Source organism: Fulmarus glacialis, unplaced genomic scaffold (genome assembly GCF_000690835.1).
Source record: "Fulmarus glacialis isolate BGI_N327 unplaced genomic scaffold, ASM69083v1 scaffold13242, whole genome shotgun sequence".
NCBI classification, from domain to species: domain Eukaryota; kingdom Metazoa; phylum Chordata; class Aves; order Procellariiformes; family Procellariidae; genus Fulmarus; species Fulmarus glacialis.
This window is the reverse complement of record NW_009198534.1, coordinates 24,708-45,819: the sequence shown is the minus strand read 5'-3', so window position 1 is coordinate 45,819 and position 21,112 is coordinate 24,708. Positions and strand designations below refer to the sequence as shown.

General features: G+C 36.2%; 1 protein-coding gene across 1 annotated transcript; it reads left to right on the top strand.

The window, feature by feature from the left end:
* The first annotated feature begins 307 nt into the window (after nt 1-307).
* Nucleotides 308-20,272, top strand: SACS (sacsin molecular chaperone). The gene is given in 4 exon segments (XM_009572942.1): nt 308-1,794; nt 4,252-4,337; nt 8,493-11,243; nt 11,246-20,272. Coding segments are annotated over 4 exon segments (13,077 nt in total). The 5' UTR covers nt 308-340; the 3' UTR covers nt 20,032-20,272.
* Nucleotides 20,273-21,112: the final 840 nt, after the last annotated feature.

Below are 21,112 nucleotides of genomic sequence, written 5' to 3'. Positions count from 1 at the left end.
TTGGGTTTTTTTCTGAAAATACTGCAAAGATAGAAGTATAAAGTTGAAAAAAATACACTTTTTGTTGCTAGCTGTTTGCTAAAATTCAAATAGTTGAATGACTATTTATATATTTAATTGCAGAATAGAGGTGTGCTTGTTTCTTACTGTCAGTAAGCACTGAATTATATGTTATCAGCATTATACTAGGTTCATTGCGGTTTTATAACATTTGTTTTTCTTGCTGTTTTAAAATTTGTTCCTTAAGACTGTTTGCAAACTATGTTTTTTAGGATTATTGATAGATGTTGTTTTTATGTATACAGATGTCCCTAGTATTTTCAGCGGTGACCAGATTGGAATGCTTGATCCCCATCAAACCCTTTTTGGGTCTCATGAATCAGGCCAGTGTTGGAATCTAAAAGAAGACAGCAAGGAAATCAATGAACTTACAGACCAGTTTGCACCATTTATTGGTGTATTTGGCAGCACTAAGGAAACCTTTAAGAATGGAAACTTTCCTGGTACCTTTTTTCGTTTCCCACTTCGCCTGCAGCCTTCCCAACTGAGCAGCAATGTTTACGACAAACAGAAGGTTTTGGAGCTGTTTGAATCCTTCAGAGCAGATGCAGACACAGTATTGCTCTTCTTGAAGAGTGTTCAGGATGTTTCATTGCATGTTAGGGAAGCTGATGGAACTGAGAGGCTGATTTTTAGAGTAACTGCTAGTGAGAACAAGGCCTTGAAACATGAAAGACCCAATTCTATCAAAATCTTAGGAACTGCAATAAATCAGTATTGTAAGGGAGTTCCAAGCAATAGCATAACATGTGTGACATACCATGTAAATATAGTTGTAGAAGATGAGAGCGTTAAGGATGCACAGAAAACATCTTGGTTAGTATGTAATTGTGTAGGTGGTCGAGGAATGTGTACTGAACTGGATTGTTTAGCTGATGACTTGAAATTTGTTCCTACTATTGGAATAGCCATGTCTTTATCAACTAATGGGGAGGAAAAAGGAGCTGTAGCAGATTTTTCAGGAAGAGCATTTTGTTTTCTGCCTTTGCCTCCAGGTGAAGAAAGCAAAACTGGACTCCCAGTTCATGTTAGTGGTTTCTTTGGTCTCACAGACAATAGGAGGAGTATCAAATGGCGAGAGCTGGATCAATGGAGAGATCCAGCAGCTTTGTGGAATGATCTTCTTGTGGTAACTATAGTGCCAAAGGCATATACCACCCTTATTTTGGAAGCTATCAAACGAATGGAGACTGAGAAGAATTCGGATTTTCCGTTGTCAGCTGAAAGAATTTATAGGTTATGGCCTGATGAGAACAAAATCAGGGTACCCTGGAAACCAATTGTAGTACCTCTCTTTAAAGAGCTGCTCCAGCATACGATTATTTACTCAGTGAGTAATCAGTGGATAAAGGTGGAACAGGTGCACTTTTCTGAAATGGATGAGAGTTTGGAGTACACACAGTCTGTTCTCAACTACCTCCAGAATTCAGGGAAGCAGATTGCCAAGGTACCAGCAAATATTGCTAGTGCAGTGCATCTTACTATTTCTACTGCTAAAGCTGTGAAAAAAGTGACTCCTGCTGTAGTACGGCAAGTACTAAGGAAATCTGGACACAGTGGACCTGCTGAAGAAAAGCTTCATCTTTTAGAATTTGTGCTTTCTGATGGAGTTTACAGTGATCTGATTGGATTGGAGCTTTTGCCATTACAGAATGGAAACTTTATTCCTTTTTCCTCATCTGTGTCAGAACAGGATGTAGTTTACATAACCTCAGAAGAATATCCCAGGTATACTTAATATTTTAAATACTGGTTTTTTCAGTTTAAATGTTAAAACAGAGCTTCAGACTGTTATTTGCTTATCAACAAACAAGATGATATGCAGCAGCCTGTAATGTAATGAAATAATGCATAGATAGAACTCAGTTTTCTGTATATATGTGCATGTTTGTGTGCATATGTCTCATTTGAAAAGTTTGACAGCTATTTGCCATTATAACTTTATAAAGAACCATGTGATCTAGGCTTTAGCGGAATACCTCAGGATATATTTCAAATTGGCTTTCTTCTGAGAATTATGACTAGGGAGGAGGTTAGAAACATGCATTCTAGGAAGTACATGAAATTAGGTAATGATAAAAGCCTTCTTTTTTTTTTTTTTTTTTTTTTACATTAAAGCTTGAGAATACTTCAGGCTTTTTTTTTTTTTTTTTTTTGACACTACACACTTGCTTTCAGTGAAGGGCTTAGTACTAAATACATATTGGTTTCTGGAAGTAAGCAGATACTACCATGGAAGGAAGTGGGTTTGTCTTCTACATGTGCTCTCCTTTGGTCTTTCCATTCCCTCTCCAATTAATTTTTTTTCCTTGCTTATTTCCCAGCTCCATCAATGTTCCAATTTGGTTCACATTTCATCTGCCAAAAAAGCTTGACACTGGGGAGGGGATAGGAACGAGTAGGGTAGCTGGAATAATTGCCCTTGGGGTCACTGGGGGGAAAGCATGAGTACTGCTTTTTATGTCTGTACTGGATTATGCATGTGTAAAAGAATTGTTACATCTGGACCCTTCTCCAAGTAATCTCTTAAAAGGTACTGCTTGAAGTCACTCAGACACACCAGATGTTTTACCTGTAGCTGTTCCTCCTTACGAAGTGCTACCCATATGTATGTTCACAACCACCCCTCCTTCTCCTTTCCCTCAGAGTTCCACTAATTTTCAGATCCTCAGCTTGAGAGAATGGGACATGTGCTTTGCTGCTTTTACTGACCTATGAACTGTTTATACAGGAAGTAGAGGTGGGTTGGAGTGTGCCAATGTAGATATTATTAAGGTAAAAAGTGCTTCAAGTAAGCGCTCTCTGTGAATTGTGGTTTGAATATATGTATAGACAACACATCTTCAAGAAAAGCGGTTGGATGCAGGTAACTGGTCATCCCATGTTGTTTGAGGGGAGTTTGCTTTTTCAAGTCTGCTGCTGTTCTTTTTCTATTGTATTCTGAAACCATGATCTTTCTTGTTCTAGACAATTCAGGTCATTTATCAGGGGATTAACACTACTCAGAGCCTGTGATTCTAGTGTCTTCTTTAAAAAAAAAAAAAAAAAAAAAAAATTCTCTAGCATCTGTTGAGATGATTTATCTTTTGCTATTCTTTCACTTTGTTTCTCCTTCCAGGAGTTAAGCCAGTATACTAATACAGAAAACGTTCCCATGATGAGACTAACAGATTTTCCTTACAGTCCTGCTTCAGACTAGTCATAAGATACTTTTTTGGGAACTTAATGATACCGCTATATCTTATTCAGTTCATGTTCTGTTGTTAATGGACTTAGTTTGGTTAGTCTTGTAAAACTGATACAAAAACATCTTATACCAGGCATAAATCTATACCAGGCATAATTCAGAAACTTGAAATAGTAATGCTTTATTTGCCTTTGTTCTTGCCTACAGTAATTATTTTTAATTCTGATGTTATAAATAAGATAAATGACTTATGCTAGATGTTTTAAAACACTTTCAACTTAAGAGTTTGGCTCTTTGTGTATTCAGATTTGGAGCCTGCTTAAAAAGCTGAAATAAGCTTTTATGAATTTCTTTCTTTTAACACCTGTGGAAGAACAAGGAAGATTCTGTGTTGGTTTATGTATAGTTGATACACCTCCTGTCAGAATTAAGCTGGATAGTTATTTTTTATTTCAGGAAGACAAAAGCCCTAAAAAACTATTTAGTTTTAAGTGCTAACATAAAGAAAGGGAAGGGAAGGGCACGATGAGACTGACTCTTGGCTACAGTAGTCTTAACCACTGTCTGCAGATCTTTTGGAATCCACAGATCTGTGTGAAGTCCTAGAATTACATGTGGTATTTTTTGTATGTTTCAAATAGAATCTTTTTAAGAGACATAGAATAGTAGGTGCTATTTACCTTTTTTTTTTGTTAGAATACAAATAGACGAAAATAATTTTCTAATCCCAGTTTTTCTATCAAGAGAAAACTTGCTTAGACCTGCTTTGAAAAGAAGAGTAGTTGGAAAAATTAGTTTTTTACTCTCTGCTTCTAAATGTATGATTTTCTCATTTATAAGAAAATGCCCACTGAAAGCCAAATTCTGCATATGTAAGCAATTGCTTTGCATGTGACTGTCTTACCATGGCAATTACCATGCTGGTAATTTCTGTGCAGCAACATAAATAAATTAGATGCTTTGCTAAAGTGTGTTTTGGGGTTTTTTGTTTGTTTTTTTTTATGGTATGCTTATCTGGAAGGAAGGTTACTTTCTGATGACCTGAAGCCTGAGGTTCTAGCTGCTTTGAAAGAAGCTGCCAAAAGCCGAGGTAATATGTCTTTTGTATTCTCATATAGTGAAACAGATTGCTAAGGGTTGAACAGAGTAGTAGTAGTTCTAAACCCAAGTTTAAAACAATGTCTTTTTTGAAATGGAGTTCACATAAATAAGTTGGTCATTTAAAAGAAATATTTAAGATACGATAGGCTATGTTGTTTGAAATGGAAATGACACAAATGAAAATTATAAATGAACAAAAAGGCAAAGGCAAGGGAAAAATATACAATAAAAGAATAGATATTCACTTAGTAAAGCATGTGTTCAAGGTTCAGTAATTTTGTGCAAATAGTATTCGTCCACTTAATACAGTCTGAATTCTATTTTGCATTTGTGGTATCTGCATATGCAATAGCTGTGTCATGGTTTTGGTATTGTGGATCATTTCTTACCTCACAATTGCAAGTGATCACATCAGTGCATTTTTTTAAAACTGGATTAAACTAGCTTAAGCATCAAGCCTCAAGCATACTGTAGACCATATAATTTCATCAAGTGTTCCCTGAGTCTTAATTCATAGTTTATGGTTGTGTCAATCTGGACCTACTGAAATACTTCCAGTCTTGATCAAAAGACTTGGTTAAGAAGTTTGCTTCATCTCTAGATAAGATGCTTCTATGTTTAACTGCCCTCACAATTAAATTTTTTTGCCTCTTTTTCAACTCAGAGTTTGTCTATATTTATCTTTCCACCTTTGCATTTCGTTATGCATTTGATTGGTAAATTTGAAGTCTGAGTCTCAGAAGTCATTTCATGTAAACACAATTTGCAAACAAGTCACTCTTCAGCTTATTTTTAAACAGTGTGAGCATGTGGTGAGCTATTTTACTCTTCAAGGTCTAGAAAATGTGCTTTTCAGAAAAAGATCCTTGTCTCTCTTTTTTCTAAATTGCTCAGTTTATTAGAATTCTTTTTTAGACTGAAGACATTAGAGCCAGATATAGAATGCTATAAATCACTGTCTTTATTTGCCTTTTTTGATACCCTTTATCATGATCTTCAGTTATTCAGTCACAGTCTCTATTTCTTCAGTCTGTGTTCTGACCTTTCTTTCCCCTTCAATCCTTTATATGTTCTCTGTTTATTATTCTTCCTGTTCAGTTGGAAACCTACTGCTTTCTCCATGGTTTGATCATTGCTTCATTATCAAAAATAATGGAAAAATAAGATAATTCTGAGGCTAAGATGATACATTTTTAAAGTATGGCAAAGCATCTATGAAAAAATTGAAAGAACTGGGAGTGACTTATTGCACAGAGTAAACAGTGTCAATATTTAAAATAATATAAATTGTATAGTAGATATGAAATCAGTGCTGGGACTTTCATTGAATATGAAGAACAGCAAGTCTGAAACTACTATAAAGCAAAACTTCGTTCTAAAAAGCAGAATTGTCAAAGCCTTATGGGCATATTATGTGATGGGTGTTGTGTCTATTGTTGCAGTAGATATGCTTGTTTTAAATTTTTTTTTTTTTACTGTTAATTTCCCCCAGTACTGTTTTTAATTAGTTTTGTTTTGTTTTAATACAGTCTATAAACTGTTGAAAGTAGTGTATCCAAACAATGAATATTCTTAATCTGCAGTAGAACTGTAAAGAACTACTGTTTACTCTAGTAGTAATTGCTGGGACTTTAAAAGAACAGAAATATATAGGGATCAAGACAGCCACAGTGAGATTAGATGGATGAAAAAATGTATGGAAGAGAGGAATGTTAGCTTTGAAAAATGCCAGTTCCTTGTGATGATACCTTAAATTGACTTTTGGGATGTATTATCCTAGGCAATTTCTTCCAAGTGAATGTCACAAAGCAGTCCAAAACCACACTTAAATTAAAAAAACAGAGCAAAACAACCAAAAGAAAATACAGATTTGACAGACTATATGCTTGAATACAGCTTAAACAGAAAAAGCAGAGGTGACTAAAAAGAAAAAACCCTGTATATTCATAAAGCAATCCCTTGCTGAGTTCTTCTAGGACGTTCCTTCACTTCCAGGCTTGGTCTCTGAGTTGCAACAAAGTCTTATCTAGTCTTTTTAGTTCCTGGGTCACATTTAAAGTCTTGCTTCTGTCTCTCTTCTTCCTCTGGCAGTTTCTTTGAATGACATTTTTCTAGGGACTTGTTCTTGGTTGGTAGTATGCCTCTCACTGATTAGAAGAACATATTTTTGTAAATGAGTATGACAAATATAATTCTTCTAAATCTTCTAGAAATGCCTAAGGACTTCTAGATAATCCTTTGCAAGATCGTAGTGCCTACTTTTCTCTTCATTCTACCTTCTGCTAAATTATTCTTCATTCTAAGATTTTGCATAATTGTAAAGTACAACTGCAGTACCATAAAAGTTGTATGTTATTATAAATAATAAGTATTAGAGGGGTTTTTGGCAGGTTTTGAAACCTTACCTGTCAAGAATTTTACTTATAGCTGTAGAAATTATATCAGAGAAATTCCTGGTACAGTTGCAGAAATAGAAACTTTCTTGTATTATTTCTTTGAGAAAATGGGATGCAATTTTTTCTATTGTGTTGTACAAAGACAACCAGATCTTTATGTTTTCTCTCCTAAAATGTGTACTGTATTTTTCTAGTTAATAACTGTTTCTGTATTTAGTGTGTTAATGTGTAACTCATGAGCTGTTTTCTGAAAATTTGATTTGATTTGATTATATTCTAGCCCAACAGCTTCTCTGGGGATTTTCAGGTATGATTATTAACTGAAGATGTACTGGTTTGGATTGAAGCTTGATACTTGTGTGAATTTGGTGATTAGCTATTCTCATTACCCCAGCTTTCTTGTAAACAAAACTTGCCAAATAGAGCTGCCAAAAGATAGCTACCAAAGCTAATTATGAAAAGAGTTGTAAATACCGTTGAGGGGAAATGCATATTGATGAAGAAAACTTGTAGTTACGTTACACAGAAATGATCAATATTTTCATTGGTGTATTTATATACTTTTTAATAAATTCCCATGCAGGAAGATGTCCAGTATTTTAAGATCACATGTATAGATTTTAAAACAATATTTCTAAAGATCTATGCTAAAATAATGGGATTTAAGCTTAGCTTTTAAGTAGATTCTTATCTTGCTGGCCCACTGCTGCAAGTGTTTCTCGCTTTCACAAGGCTGCTTTGTTTACCTGCGTTTTCTGTTCAATAGAACTAACAATGCATAGCCCTGTAGGCATGAAGTGAAAGGAAAAAAATTTTTTTCTGAAGGTGTCTTACTACCGATTTCCAGCAAAGCAGGGACAGTAGATAATATTTTTAGACTGTTGCTTTTAAGGAAATGGCAGATGGAAGGAAGGAAATCTAGATGGAAGAAAGATCTGAAATTCAAATAGATGCTTGCTTCAATTTCTGTCATTGTTTTTGATGTTGTTGGGAAGTAGTGGTATTTTTATATTCTGTCCTGTTTTCTGACCCTCAGACATTCCGTAATTTTTAAGTAAAAGTTGTATTAATGATAATTAAGAGATGAGTGTTAACATATATTTCTTCTAGTGAGGGCTTTGATAATAAGAATAAAAGCATATACGTCTAAACTTTGTTTCAGCACTCCTTGCACAACTGAGTTTTGTTCCTTGTCAGTTTTAGTGTAAGACCATCTGCACCCTTTGCTATACCTAATAAATAATCTTTAAAATCTATTTGAATCTTTGCAGCTATAGACAAACAAATAATGGATTAGATTTTTATTTACCGCTAGCCAAATAAGTAGTGTAAAGAATCAACCAAACAAAAAAATACATTTGAAGCTTCTACTTTGATTGTAAATCCATAGTTGCTATGTATGCCTGAGAACTGTTGTGTCAAACTAACAAATGTGATAACATATTGATAATTTTCAATTTGTTTTTATTTTTATACTAATATGGAATGTGTTTGCTTTTAATTAACTCCTAAAAGCAAGGGGAGCTGGTGTCTGCAGTTCTATTTAACAGTTTTTTCCACACAATGAAAAAGCAGGGCACAAGTTAGATTTTTTTGTTTTGTTTTATTTTTGTTTTGTTTGGGTTTTTTGTTTGTTTGTTTTAATTTTTTTTTTAATTTTTTCTTTCCCCTGTCAACAACCAAAAGCACTTTGTTATGTAACTCTGCTCTGTGATTTTCATGGCTTTGCCCTTTTGCTGTAATTTCAGGAAGGCCATGCACTCAGCTGCAGCTTCTGAACCCAGAAAGATTTGCCCGGCTCATTAAAGAAGTTATGAATAGCATGTGGCCTGGAAGAGACATGGTGGTACAGTGGTATCCAGGTTTGGAAGACAAAAATCACCCATCAGTTTCCTGGCTTAAGATGGTTTGGAAGAACCTATATATACATTTTTCTGATGACTTGAGTGTGTTTGATGACATGCCGCTTATCCCCAAGACACTGCTGGAGGAAAACCAAACATCAGTGGAACTGGTTAGATTTAGGAATCCATCTCCTATCATTCTGGAAGACGAATCTGAGACTCAGCTCCCGGAATACTTAGCTGATATTATTCAGAAAGTTGGTGGGGTTGTACTTAAGAAGCTGGATATTTCTATCCAACATCCACTTATGAAAAAATACTTGCATCCACCATTACCAAGTGCTGTTTTACAAATAATGGAAAAAATGTCCTTACAGAAACTATGCAGTCAGGTTGCATCATTCCCGTCAACACATAAAGATGCTCTTAGGGCATTCTTAGCTAGTTTAACTGATGCAAGTGAAAAAGAGAGAAAAATTATTCAGGAATTGCTAATATTTAAAAAAATTGAAAAATCATCTGATGAAAGTGTCCCCGTTTTTACTGGGCTAAAAGGTAGTAAGGTATTACACCACACTGCCAAAATTCCCCCTGGTCTAAGATTTTCTATTCCAATAATTGACAGCAGTGATGAAGCTACTATTCGCTTAGCTAACCTGCTGAAAATAGAACAGCTAAAGAGCACAGATTGCTTGAAGTTTGTTATACAAGACATTAGAAGTGATTTTTATTCATATGATGAAACAACACAGATAATGCAATGGGTTCTTGAAAATCTGACTTTTCTGAAAAATGAGAATACAGGTGTGATAGATTGGCTGACATCACTAAAGTTTATTAAGATTTCACAGGAAAAGATAGTATCAGCAAATGAACTCTTTGATCCTGAGGTAGAACTTCTGCAAAATTTGTTTTATGCTGAGGAGGAAATTTGCTTCCCCCCTGTTATTTTTACATCTTCAGATATTCTTCATTCTCTGAGACAAATAGGCTTAAAAAATGAGGCCAATATTGAAGAAAGTGATATTATGAGAGTGGCAAATAAAATTGAAAGTTTGCATGCTAACTCTAACACCAATCATGATTTACTGTTAAGAAAAGCTAGAACTCTCTTGTTGATTTTGAACAAAAACCATATACTGCTTCACTCATCTGAAACAAAAGCTGCGCTGAAAAAAATAAAATGGATTCCCGCATGTAAAGAAAGACCTCCAAATTATCCAGGATCCTTAGTTTGGAAAGGAGATCATTGTACTCTGTGTTCGCCACCAGAAATGTGTGATATATCTCATGCAATTTTAGTTGGTTCCTCAGTTCCTCTTGTGGAAAATGTACTGTTGGATATAGAAAAAGCACTTGGCATCCCCACCAAGCCCAGCATAAAAGCAGTCTTAAAGCATTTCAAGGTGGTGGTCGATTGGCACAGTTCTAAAACCTTCAGTGATGAGGACTATTATCAGTTTCAGCATATCTTGCTTGAGATTTATGGATTTATGCATGATCATCTAGAAGAAGGCAAAGAAGCTTTTAAAGCCCTGAAATTTCCCTGGGTTTGGACAGGTAAAACATTTTGTTCCCTCACACAAGCAGTAATAAAGTCAGTACCTGATCTTGATCTCCAGCCTTATCTACATTATGTGCCAAAAACTATGGCGAAGTTTCACCAGTTGTTTAAATGTTGTGGTTCAATTGAGCAGTTAACACCAGACCATGTTTCTATGGTAATTCAGAAAATATATCTAAAAAGTGAGCAGTCTCTCTCGGAACAAGAGAGTAAACAAAATCTTCACATTATGTTGAGCATCATAAGATGGCTGTACAGCAATCAGATTCCTGCAAATCTGCATACACCCATGCCACTATACAGTGGCAAACTGCCTTATAAACTTGCAATGAGGCCAATTCATGAGTGCTGTTATTGTGATATCAAAGTTGATGACTTAAACGATTTGCTTGAAGATTCTGTTGAACCAATAATTTTGGTGCATGAAGACATACCGATGAAAACTGCTGAGTGGTTAAATGTCCCATGCCTTAGCACAAGATTGATTAATCCAGAAAATATGGGATTTGAGCAATCTGGGCAAAGAGAGCCTCTGACTGTAAGAATTAAAAACATTTTGGAAGAATACCCTTCCATTTCAGATATTTTTAAAGAGCTTCTTCAAAATGCTGATGATGCTAATGCAACGGAATGTAATTTTCTGATTGACATGAGAAGAAATATGGATATAAGAGAGAATCTTCTGGATCCAGGAATGGCAGCATGTCATGGTCCAGCTTTGTGGTCATTTAATAATTCTGAATTTTCTGACTCTGATTTCCTAAATATAACTCGGTTAGGAGAGTCTTTAAAAAGGAGTGAAGTTGACAAAGTAGGAAAATTTGGACTGGGATTCAATTCTGTTTATCATATCACTGATGTTCCTATTATTTTGAGCCGGGAGTTCATGATTATGTTTGATCCAAATGTTAACCATATCAGTAAGCATATTAGAGATAAATCTAACCCTGGGATCAAAATCAACTGGAGTAAACAACAGAAGAGGCTGCGAAAATTTCCCAATCAGTTTAAGCCGTTTATAGGAGTTTTTGGTTGCCAGCTACCACTGACTGTAGAATCTCCTTACAGCTACAAAGGAACACTTTTCAGGCTTCTAAAGTGAGTGAAGTCAGCAGTGCATGTTACAATACAGCAGACATTTACTCTCTTGTGGATGAATTTAGCATTTGTGGTCATAGACTGATAATATTTGCTCAGAGTGTAAATTCAATGGTTTTGAAATACTTGAAAATTGAGGCAGATGATCCTGGGGTGGCACAAGATGTTGTCACTATCAAAAAAAATCTGTGTTCTTCCAAAGCCTTGACTGCGCCAAATATAAGTGTTTTAAAGGAAGCGGCTAAACTCATGAAGGTCTGCAGCAGCAGTAATAAAAAGCTTCCCACTGAAACACCAAAGTCCTCGTGTATCTTACAGATAGTAGTAGAAGAATTTCACCATGTATTTAGGCGGATTGCTGATTTACAGTCTCCACTTTTCAGAGGTACAGAAGATGATCCAGCTTCTTTCTTTGAAATGGCTAAATCAGGACAGATAAAAAGATCAGCTGATGAATTGCCTCAGAAAACAGTAGATTCAACAACATGGCTTATATGTTCTTGCATGGACACTGGAGATGCTTTAAAATTTTCATTACATGAAAGTGGACGAAGACTAGGTCTTGTTCCCTGTGGTGGAGTAGGAGTGTTGCTGTCTGAAACCCAGGATCAAAAGTGGATTGTGAAACCTAATTGCAACAACATGGGTGAAGTATTCTGCTATTTACCTCTACGAATAAAAACAGGCTTACCTCTTCATATAAATGGCTCCTTTGCAGTTACTTCAAATCGAAAAGAGATCTGGAAAACAGACACGAAAGGAAGATGGAATATAGTATTCATGAGGCATGTTATTGTAAAAGCCTACATAGAAGCACTTTGTGTTCTACGTGACATGGCAATCAATGGTGAGCTGGTTGACTACAGTTACTGTGCAGTGTGGCCAGATCCTGATTCAGTTCATGATGATTTTTCTGTTATTTGTCAAGGGTTTTATGAAGACATAGCTCATATGAAAAGCAAAGAAGGGATCAAAGTGTTTTCTGATGGTTTCTCTTGGGTTTCCATGAAGAATGTAAGGTTTTTAGATGATTCTATACTGAAACGACCAGATGTTGGACCGTCAGCCTTTAAGATCTTTCTGAAGTACCTTAAAAAAACTGGTTCCAAAAATCTGTGTGCTGTAGATCTCCCCTCCTGGGTAAAGACAGGATTTGAAGAAGCAGGATGCAAATACATATTATTGGAGAACACTTTCTCTGAGAAACAGTTCTTTTCTGAGGTATTTTTTCCTAATGTTCAGGAGATTGATGCAGAGCTGCGTGATCCTTTGATGCGTTATGTTCTCAATGAAAAAGTTGAGGAGTTCTCAGGAATTCTTCGTGTTACTCCATGTATTCCCTGTTCATTAGATGGACATCCATTAGTTACACCATCAAGACTGATCCATCCTGAAGGAAGAGTTGCAAAGTTATATGATGCTGAAGATGGAAGATTTCCTTACGGCACCACTCAGGATTATCTTAACCCCGTTATTTTGGTTCAACTTGTTCAGTTGGGAATGGCTAAAGACGATGTTTTATGGGAAGATCTGATAGAACGTGCAGAGTCAGTAGCTGAAATTAACAAGATTGATCATGCTGCAGCTTGTCTCAGAAGCAGTATTATACTGAGTCTCATTGATGAAAAACTAAAATCTAGGGATCCTAGAGCTAAAGAATTTGCTGCAAAATGTCAAACCACCCCTTTTCTTCCTTTCCTTAGCAAACCAGCAGGCTTCTCGCTGCACTGGAAAGGCAGTGATTTTCAGCCTGAAGCAATGTTTTCAGCAACTGATCTTTTCACTGCTGATCATCAAGATATAGTTTGCCTAATACAACCAATTCTTAATGAAAATTCCCACTCCTTTAAAGGCTGTGGTGCTTTGTCATTAGCTGTCAAAGAATTTTTGGGTTTACTGAAGAAACCAGCTGTTAATTTGGTCATAAATCAGTTAGAAGAAGTTGCGAAGTCATTTGATGGAATCACGTTATATCAAGAAAATATCACAAATGCTTGTTATAAATATCTACATGAAGCAATGTTACAAAATGAATCAACAAAAGCTATGATAATTGAACAACTGACAAACTGTAGTTTTATTCTAATTGAGAACATGTATGTTGATCCAACAAAAGTGTCTTTTCATTTGAATTTTGAAGCAGCACCCTATCTCTATCAGTTGCCTAATAAATATAAAAATAGTTTCCGTGAGCTATTTGAAAGTGTGGGTGTAAGACAGGCTTTTACAGTTGAAGATTTTGCTGTAGTTCTAGAATTAATAAATCAGGAAAGAGGGACCAAACAACTAACAGAAGACAACTTTCAGCTTTGCAGGAGAATAATTAGCGAAGGAATATGGGGCCTCATTAGAGAGAAGAAGCGGGAATTTTGTGAGAAAAAGTATGGCGAGATTTTGTTACCCGATACTCATCTTGCACTCCTGCCTGCAAAATCTTTGTGTTACAATGACTGTCCGTGGATTAAAGTTAAAGACACAACTGTTAAATATTGTCATGGTGATATTCCAAGAGAAGTTGCAGTAAAGCTTGGAGCAATACCAAAACGCCATAAAGCTTTAGAAAGATACGCATCCAATATCTGTTTTACTACCCTTGGAACAGAATTTGGCCAGAAAGAAAAATTGACAAGTAGAATTAAAAGCATTCTTAATGCCTACCCTTCAGAAAAAGAAATGCTGAAAGAGCTCCTTCAGAATGCAGATGATGCAAAAGCTACAGAGATCTGTTTTGTGTTTGACCCTAGACAGCATCCAGCCGATAGAATATTTGATGAGAAATGGGCACCACTTCAAGGACCAGCACTGTGTGTTTACAACAATCAGCCTTTTACAGAAGATGATATTCGAGGAATTCAGAACCTTGGAAAAGGTACAAAAGTAGGAAATCCCTGTAAAACTGGACAGTATGGTATAGGTTTCAATTCTGTTTATCACATTACTGATTGCCCTTCTTTCATTTCTGGCAATGATATACTTTGTATTTTTGATCCTCATGCTAGATATGCACCAGGTTCAACATCAACGAGTCCTGGCCGCATGTTTAGAGATTTAGATGCAGATTTCAGAACACAATTCTCAGATGTACTGGACCTCTACTTAGGAAATCACTTTAAACTGGATAATTGCACAATGTTTAGGTTTCCTCTTCGAAATGGAGAAATGGCGAAAGCATCAGAAATTTCCTCAGTTCCGTGCTCAGATAGAATGGTCCAAAATCTTTTAGATAAGCTGCGTACAGATGGAGCAGAACTCTTAATGTTTCTGAACCATATGGAAAAAATTTCTATTTGTGAGATAGAAAAAACAACAGGAGCACTGAATGTGCTGTATTCTGTACAAGGCAAAATCACTGATGGAGACAGACTGAAACGAAAGCAATTCCATGCATCTGTAATTGACAGTGTAACTAAAAAAAAGCAGCTAAGTGAAATACCTGTGCAACAGATTACTTACACAATGGATACTGAAGACTCGGAAGGAAATCTTACAACTTGGTTAATTTGTAACAGGTCAGGCTTTTCTGCCATGGAAAAGGTATCCAAAAGTGTGGTTTCAGCCCACAAGAATGAGGACATTACTCTTTTTCCACGTGGTGGGGTAGCAGCTTGCATTACTCATAATTACAAAAAACCCCACAGAGCATTCTGTTTCTTACCGTTATCTTTAGAAACTGGGTTACCCTTTCACGTGAATGGACACTTTGCTCTGGATTCTGCAAGAAGAAATCTATGGCGTGATGATAATGGTGTCGGAGTAAGAAGTGACTGGAATAGTAGCCTAATGACAGCGCTGATAGCACCAGCTTATGTTGAACTGCTGATTCAGCTGAAGAAACGGTATTTTCCAGGCACTGATCCTACAGTATCAGTGCTGCAAAACACACCCATTCATGTTGTGAAAGACACTTTAAAAAAATTTTTATCCTTTTTTCCAGTTAATAGACTTGATATTCAGCCAGATTGGTATTGTTTAGTGAAAGCAGTTTACAGTTGCATTTATGAAGATTTGAAGCGTCTTTTACCTGTTATGCGAGCTCCAAATATTGATGGTTCTGATTTGCATTCTGCAGTTATCATCACATGGGTTAACATGTCTACTGTAAACAAAGGCAGGCCGTTCTTTGACAATTTACTACAAGATGAATTGCAACATCTCAAGAATACAGAATACAACATCACAACGCGGAAGACAGTGGCTGAAAATGTTTACAGACTCAAGCATTTACTCTTAGAAATTGGATTTAATCTGGTATATAACTGTGATGAAACTGCAAATCTTTACCATTGTTTGGTAGATGCAGATATTCCTGTCACCTACGTGACACCTGCTGATGTCCGATTATTTTTGATGACATTTTCTTTTCCAGACTCTAATTGCCACATTGGAAAGTTACCCTGTCGTCTTCAGCAGACAAATTTGAAACTCTTCCATAGTCTCAAACTTCTGGTTGACTATTGTTTTAAAGATGCAGAAGAAAGTGAAATCCAAATTGAGGGCTTGCCACTCCTTATTACTCTTGACAATGTTTTGCAAATTTTTGATTCAAAACGACCGAAGTTCTTAACAACATACCACGAACTGATTCCATCTCGCAAGGATCTCTTTATGAACACATTGTATTTGAGATACAACAGTATTTTACTTAGCAGTGAGGTAGCTAAAGTCTTTGATATCACAAGTTTTGCTGAATTGTTATCATCTGTGTTGCCTAGAGAATATAAAACTAGAAGCTGTATGAAATGGAAGGAAAACTTTGCAAGTGAATCTTGGCTTAAAAATGTGTGGCATTTTATTAGTGAGTCTATAAATACTAAAGAAGAGCAAGAAGATACGCAAGCAAAATTCAATGATGTTGTTGAAACTTTGAAGGACTGGACTTTGCTCCCAGGTGTAAGGTTTACTCTCTCAGCTAATCATCTTGTTGTGCCAGAGTGTGATGTTTTGCTGCCCCTCAGCATTATGCATATAGCTGTTTTTCCAAATGCTCAGAGTGATAAAGTCTTTCATGCTTTAATGAAAACAGGCTGTATTCAGCTGGCATTGAACAAAATCTGCTCCAAAGACAGTGCTTTAGTGCCTTTGTTGTCAGGATGTACGGCAAATATAGATAATCCTTCAAGCATTCTGAAAGCCATACAATATATGGTACAGACATCAACTTTTAGGACTGAAAAGTTAGCAGAAAGTGACTTTGAGGCTCTCTTAATGTACTTCAATTGCAATTTATGTCATTTGACATCTCAGGATGACATTAAAATTTTAAAGTCTCTTCCATGTTATAAATCGATTAGTGGCCGATACATCAGCATTTCAAAATACGGGATGTGTTATGTCCTCACGAAAAGCATCCCCTCAGTAGAAGTAGACAGATGGACACAGTCGACTTCATCAGCTTTTCTTGAAGAGAAGGTTCATTTGAAAGATTTGTATACTGTGCTTGGCTGTGTCTCTGTGGATGATCTTGAAGTGTACTTGAAACATCTTTTGCCAAAAATTGAAAGTCTGTCTTATGATGCAAAACTAGAACACTTGATCTACTTAAAGAATAGACTAACTAGCATTGAAGAAACTTCAGAAATGAAAGAACAGCTGTTTGAAAAGCTTGAAAGCATTTTGATCATTCATGATGCAAGCAATAGATTAAAACCTGCAAAATATTTTTATGACAGGACTGTCAAAGTCTTTGAAGTTATGCTTCCTGAAAAATTCTTTATACCTCAAGATTTTTTTAAGAAACTAGAGCAACTTACAAAACCAAAAAACCAAGCTGCATTCCTTCCATCATGGGTAACTTTTCTACGACATATTGGATTGAAATTCATCATTTCACAGCAACAGTTATTACAGTTCGCTAAGGAGATCAGCATGCGAGCAAATACAGAAAGCTGGTCTAAAGAAACACTACAAAATACTGTTGATGTCCTCCTTCACCACATATTTCAAGAACGAACTGACCTTTTGTCAGGAAATTTTCTGAAAGAATTGTCATTAATTCCTTTTCTGTGCCCTGAACGAGCTCCAGCAGAATTTGTTAGATTTCATCCTCAGTATCAAGAAGTTAATGGGACACTTCCTCTTATACGATTCAATGGGGCACAGGTTAATCCTAAATTCAAACAGACTGATGTGTTGCAATTGCTGTGGACTTCATGTCCCATTCTTCCTGAGAAAGCAACACCTTTAAGCATCAAAGAGCAAGAGGGAAGTAGTCTTGGTGCGCAAGAACAACTTGAGCAAGTTTTAACGATGCTGAATGTTAATTTGGACCCTCCCCTGGACAAAGTTATCAATAACTGCAGGAACATATGCAATATAACAACTTTGGATGAGGACATGGTGAAAACTAGGGCCAAGATCCTAAGAAGCATTTATGAATTTCTTAGTACAGAGAAGAGGGAATTCCGCTTTCAGCTTCGAGGAGTTTCTTTTGTAATGGTGGAAGAAGGTTGGAAGCTCCTTAAGCCTGAAGAGGTAGTAATAAACCTTGAGTATGAATCTGACTTTAAACCTTATCTTTACAAACTTCCTTTAGAACTTGGTACTTTCCATCAGTTATTTAAACATTTGGGTACTGAAGATATTATTTCAACAAAGCAGTATGTTGAAGTTCTAGGTCGCATATTCAAGAACTCAGAAGGAAAGCAATTGGATCCTAATGAAATGCGCACAGTTAAGAGAGTAGTTTCTGGCCTGTTCAAAAGTCTTCAGAATGATTCTGTCAAGGTTAGGAATGACCTTGAGAATATGAGGGATTTTGCCCTTTACCTTCCCAGTCAAGATGGTAGGTTGGTAAAGTCTAGTATCTTAGTTTTTGATGATGCACCCCACTACAAAAGCAGAATCCAGGGTAACATTGGTGTGCAAATGCTTGTTGATCTTAGCCAGTGTTACTTAGGCAAAGACCATGGTTTTCATACTAAATTGATAATGTTATTCCCTCAGAAATTGAGGCCTCGCTTACTTAGCAGTATTCTTGAAGAACAGTTGGATGAAGAGTCTCCCAAAATTTGTCAGTTTGGAGCATTATGTTCTTTGCAGGGAAGGTTACAGTTACTGTTGTCTTCAGAACAATTCATCACAGGACTCATTAGGATTATGAAGCATGAAAATGACAATGCTTTTTTAGCTAACGAAGAAAAAGCAGTAAGACTTTGCAAAGCTTTGCGAGAAGGTTTGAAAGTTTCCTGTTTTGAGAAGTTGCAAACAACATTAAGAGTTAAAGGTTTTGCTCCTATTCCCCACAGCAAAAGTGAAACATTTGCTTTCCTGAAGAGATATGGAAATGCAGTAATATTGCTTTACATACAGCATTCTGACAGCAAAGACATAAATTTCCTGTTAGCATTAGCAATGACCTTAAAATCTGCAACTGACAACCTGATTTCTGATACCTCATATTTAATTGCTATGCTGGGTTGTAATGATATTTACCGGATCAGTGAGAAGCTTGACAGTTTAGGAGTGAAGTATGACTCTTCTGAGCCATCAAAACTTGAACTACCAACACCTGGCACTCCTATACCAGCTGAAATTCACTATACACTTCTTATGGATCCAATGAATGTATTTTATCCTGGTGAATATGTTGGTTACCTTGTTGATGCTGAAGGTGGTGATATATATGGATCATATCAACCAACTTATACCTATGCAATCATTGTACAAGAAGTAGAAAGAGAAGATGATGAAAGTCCCAGTTTTCTAGGGAAGATTTACCAGATTGATATTGGATATAGTGAATATAAAATAGTGAGCTCTCTTGACTTGTACAAATTTTCAAGACCGGAGGAAAGTTCTCAAAGCAGGGATAGCACACCTTCTACCCCAACCAGTCCTACAGAATTTCCAGCACATGGACCGAGGACAATTCCACCACTTTTCACTGGTAGAGAGAGCCACAAAACAATGTCCTCAAAACATCACTCTCCAAAAAAGATAAAGTCAAACTTGTTGCCAGAAATATTAAGAGAAGTGACATCTGTGATTGAACAGGCTTGGAAGCTTCCAGAATCTGAAAGAAAAAAGATTATTAGGAGGCTGTATCTTAAATGGCATCCAGATAAAAATGCAGAGAATCTTGATATAGCTAATGAAGTTTTCAAACATTTACAGAATGAGATTAACAGGCTAGAAAAACAGGCTTTTATGGATCAAAATATGGACAGAGCCTCAAGACGACCATTTTCATCCTCTGCTTCTCGATTTCAGTCAGATAAATTTTCATTTCAGAGATTTTATACTTCATGGAATCAAGAAGCAACAAGCCACAAATCTGAAAGGCAACAGTATAAAGAAAAGTGTCCGTCTTCCACGGGGCCATCTTACTCGCAACGCTTTTTCGTCCCACCTACGTTCAGGTCTGTTGGCAATCCTGTAGAGGCACGTCGATGGCTTAGGCAGGCCCGAGCTAACTTTTCAGCTGCAAGAAATGACCTTCATAAAAATGCTAATGAGTGGGTATGCTTTAAATGCTACCTTTCTACTAAACTAGCCTTGATTGCAGCTGACTACGCTGTGAAGGGCAAATCAGACAAAGATGTAAAACCAGCAGCCCTTGCACAAAAAATAGAGGAATATAGTCAGCAACTTGAAGGCCTTACAAATGATGTTCAGACATTGGAAGCTTATGGAGTAGATAGCTTAAAAACTAGGTATCCTGACTTGCTTCCTTTTCCACAGATTCCCAATGATAGGTTTACTTCAGAAGTTGCTATGAGAGTGATGGAATGTACTGCTTGTATCATAATAAAACTTGAAAACTTTATACAACAAAAAGTCTAAGAGATTTGAAGACGTTACAGAACTGTTTTGTCAAGAGCTTAGGTATTCCATGTGATGGCATACAAATGCGATTGTGCAGATTACTGAACATCCAAGAGGTTACACATTGCCAAGCAGTTCAGAAGCGTAGTGCACAAAGATGGATGGTACTGAAGTACTTAGAATTGAAATTCATTTAAACGGGATTTTTTTTTTAACTGAGCCTGCTGTATAAGCAAACTGTAAAACATGAATATTTTTTAAAATTTGCAAGGAAACTGAGCTGCAAAAATTAGCTGTATGTACAATACTGTGATTAATTGGCATATTATTGAACTGCACTTTATATAACCAAAGCTTAGCTTTCTGTTAGATGAAGCCTGTAATTATAACTCCTTATTAGATTTTATTTCATTTAATATAGTGTTTCCAAAATGGTAATGTCAGTTTTCAATGTATTGATCTTAAGACTGGACATACTATGAAATGGGAGGTGGGATGGAAATGAAAATAACTTTGGAGGTATTGCTCCAAATCATTTCTGTATTCTTTTGTGTTCTGTGGACATTCGTGTCACTCATAGTACTACTATCAGCTGGATCTGATTATAAATTTGCTGCAGCATCACATTGTGAACATTTAAAGGATAGTTTAGTACCTGTGAACTGGTACAGTTATTTTAATGCTGAATAATAAGACTTGATTTAACATGCAACTTCATGTCATGCATTGATTGCATTTACCTTATTATAAAATAATTATTTAATTTACTTTTTTCTTCTAGAGCCTGTCATCTTTTGTTTAATGAAAAATGCATGTGGACGATACAAAATTGGTGAACATTATTATGGTGTTTTATGATTATTTTTTTTAAACACCAAAACTCAGTTTTCAGATGTCTAAATGCTTGAGTTTCTTTTTTTTCCCCCTGCGTGTGTGCCTTTGTGTGTGTACATATATATATATATTTTTCCACAAACAAACATTGATAATAGTACAATTCAGTAACCCATTTTTGGTGTACACTGAGCACTGTTTTTTGTTACATGTTTAAAGGTGCTGCATTGTAATGCTCTTTATTTTGTTGTTCACTACAGCCCTA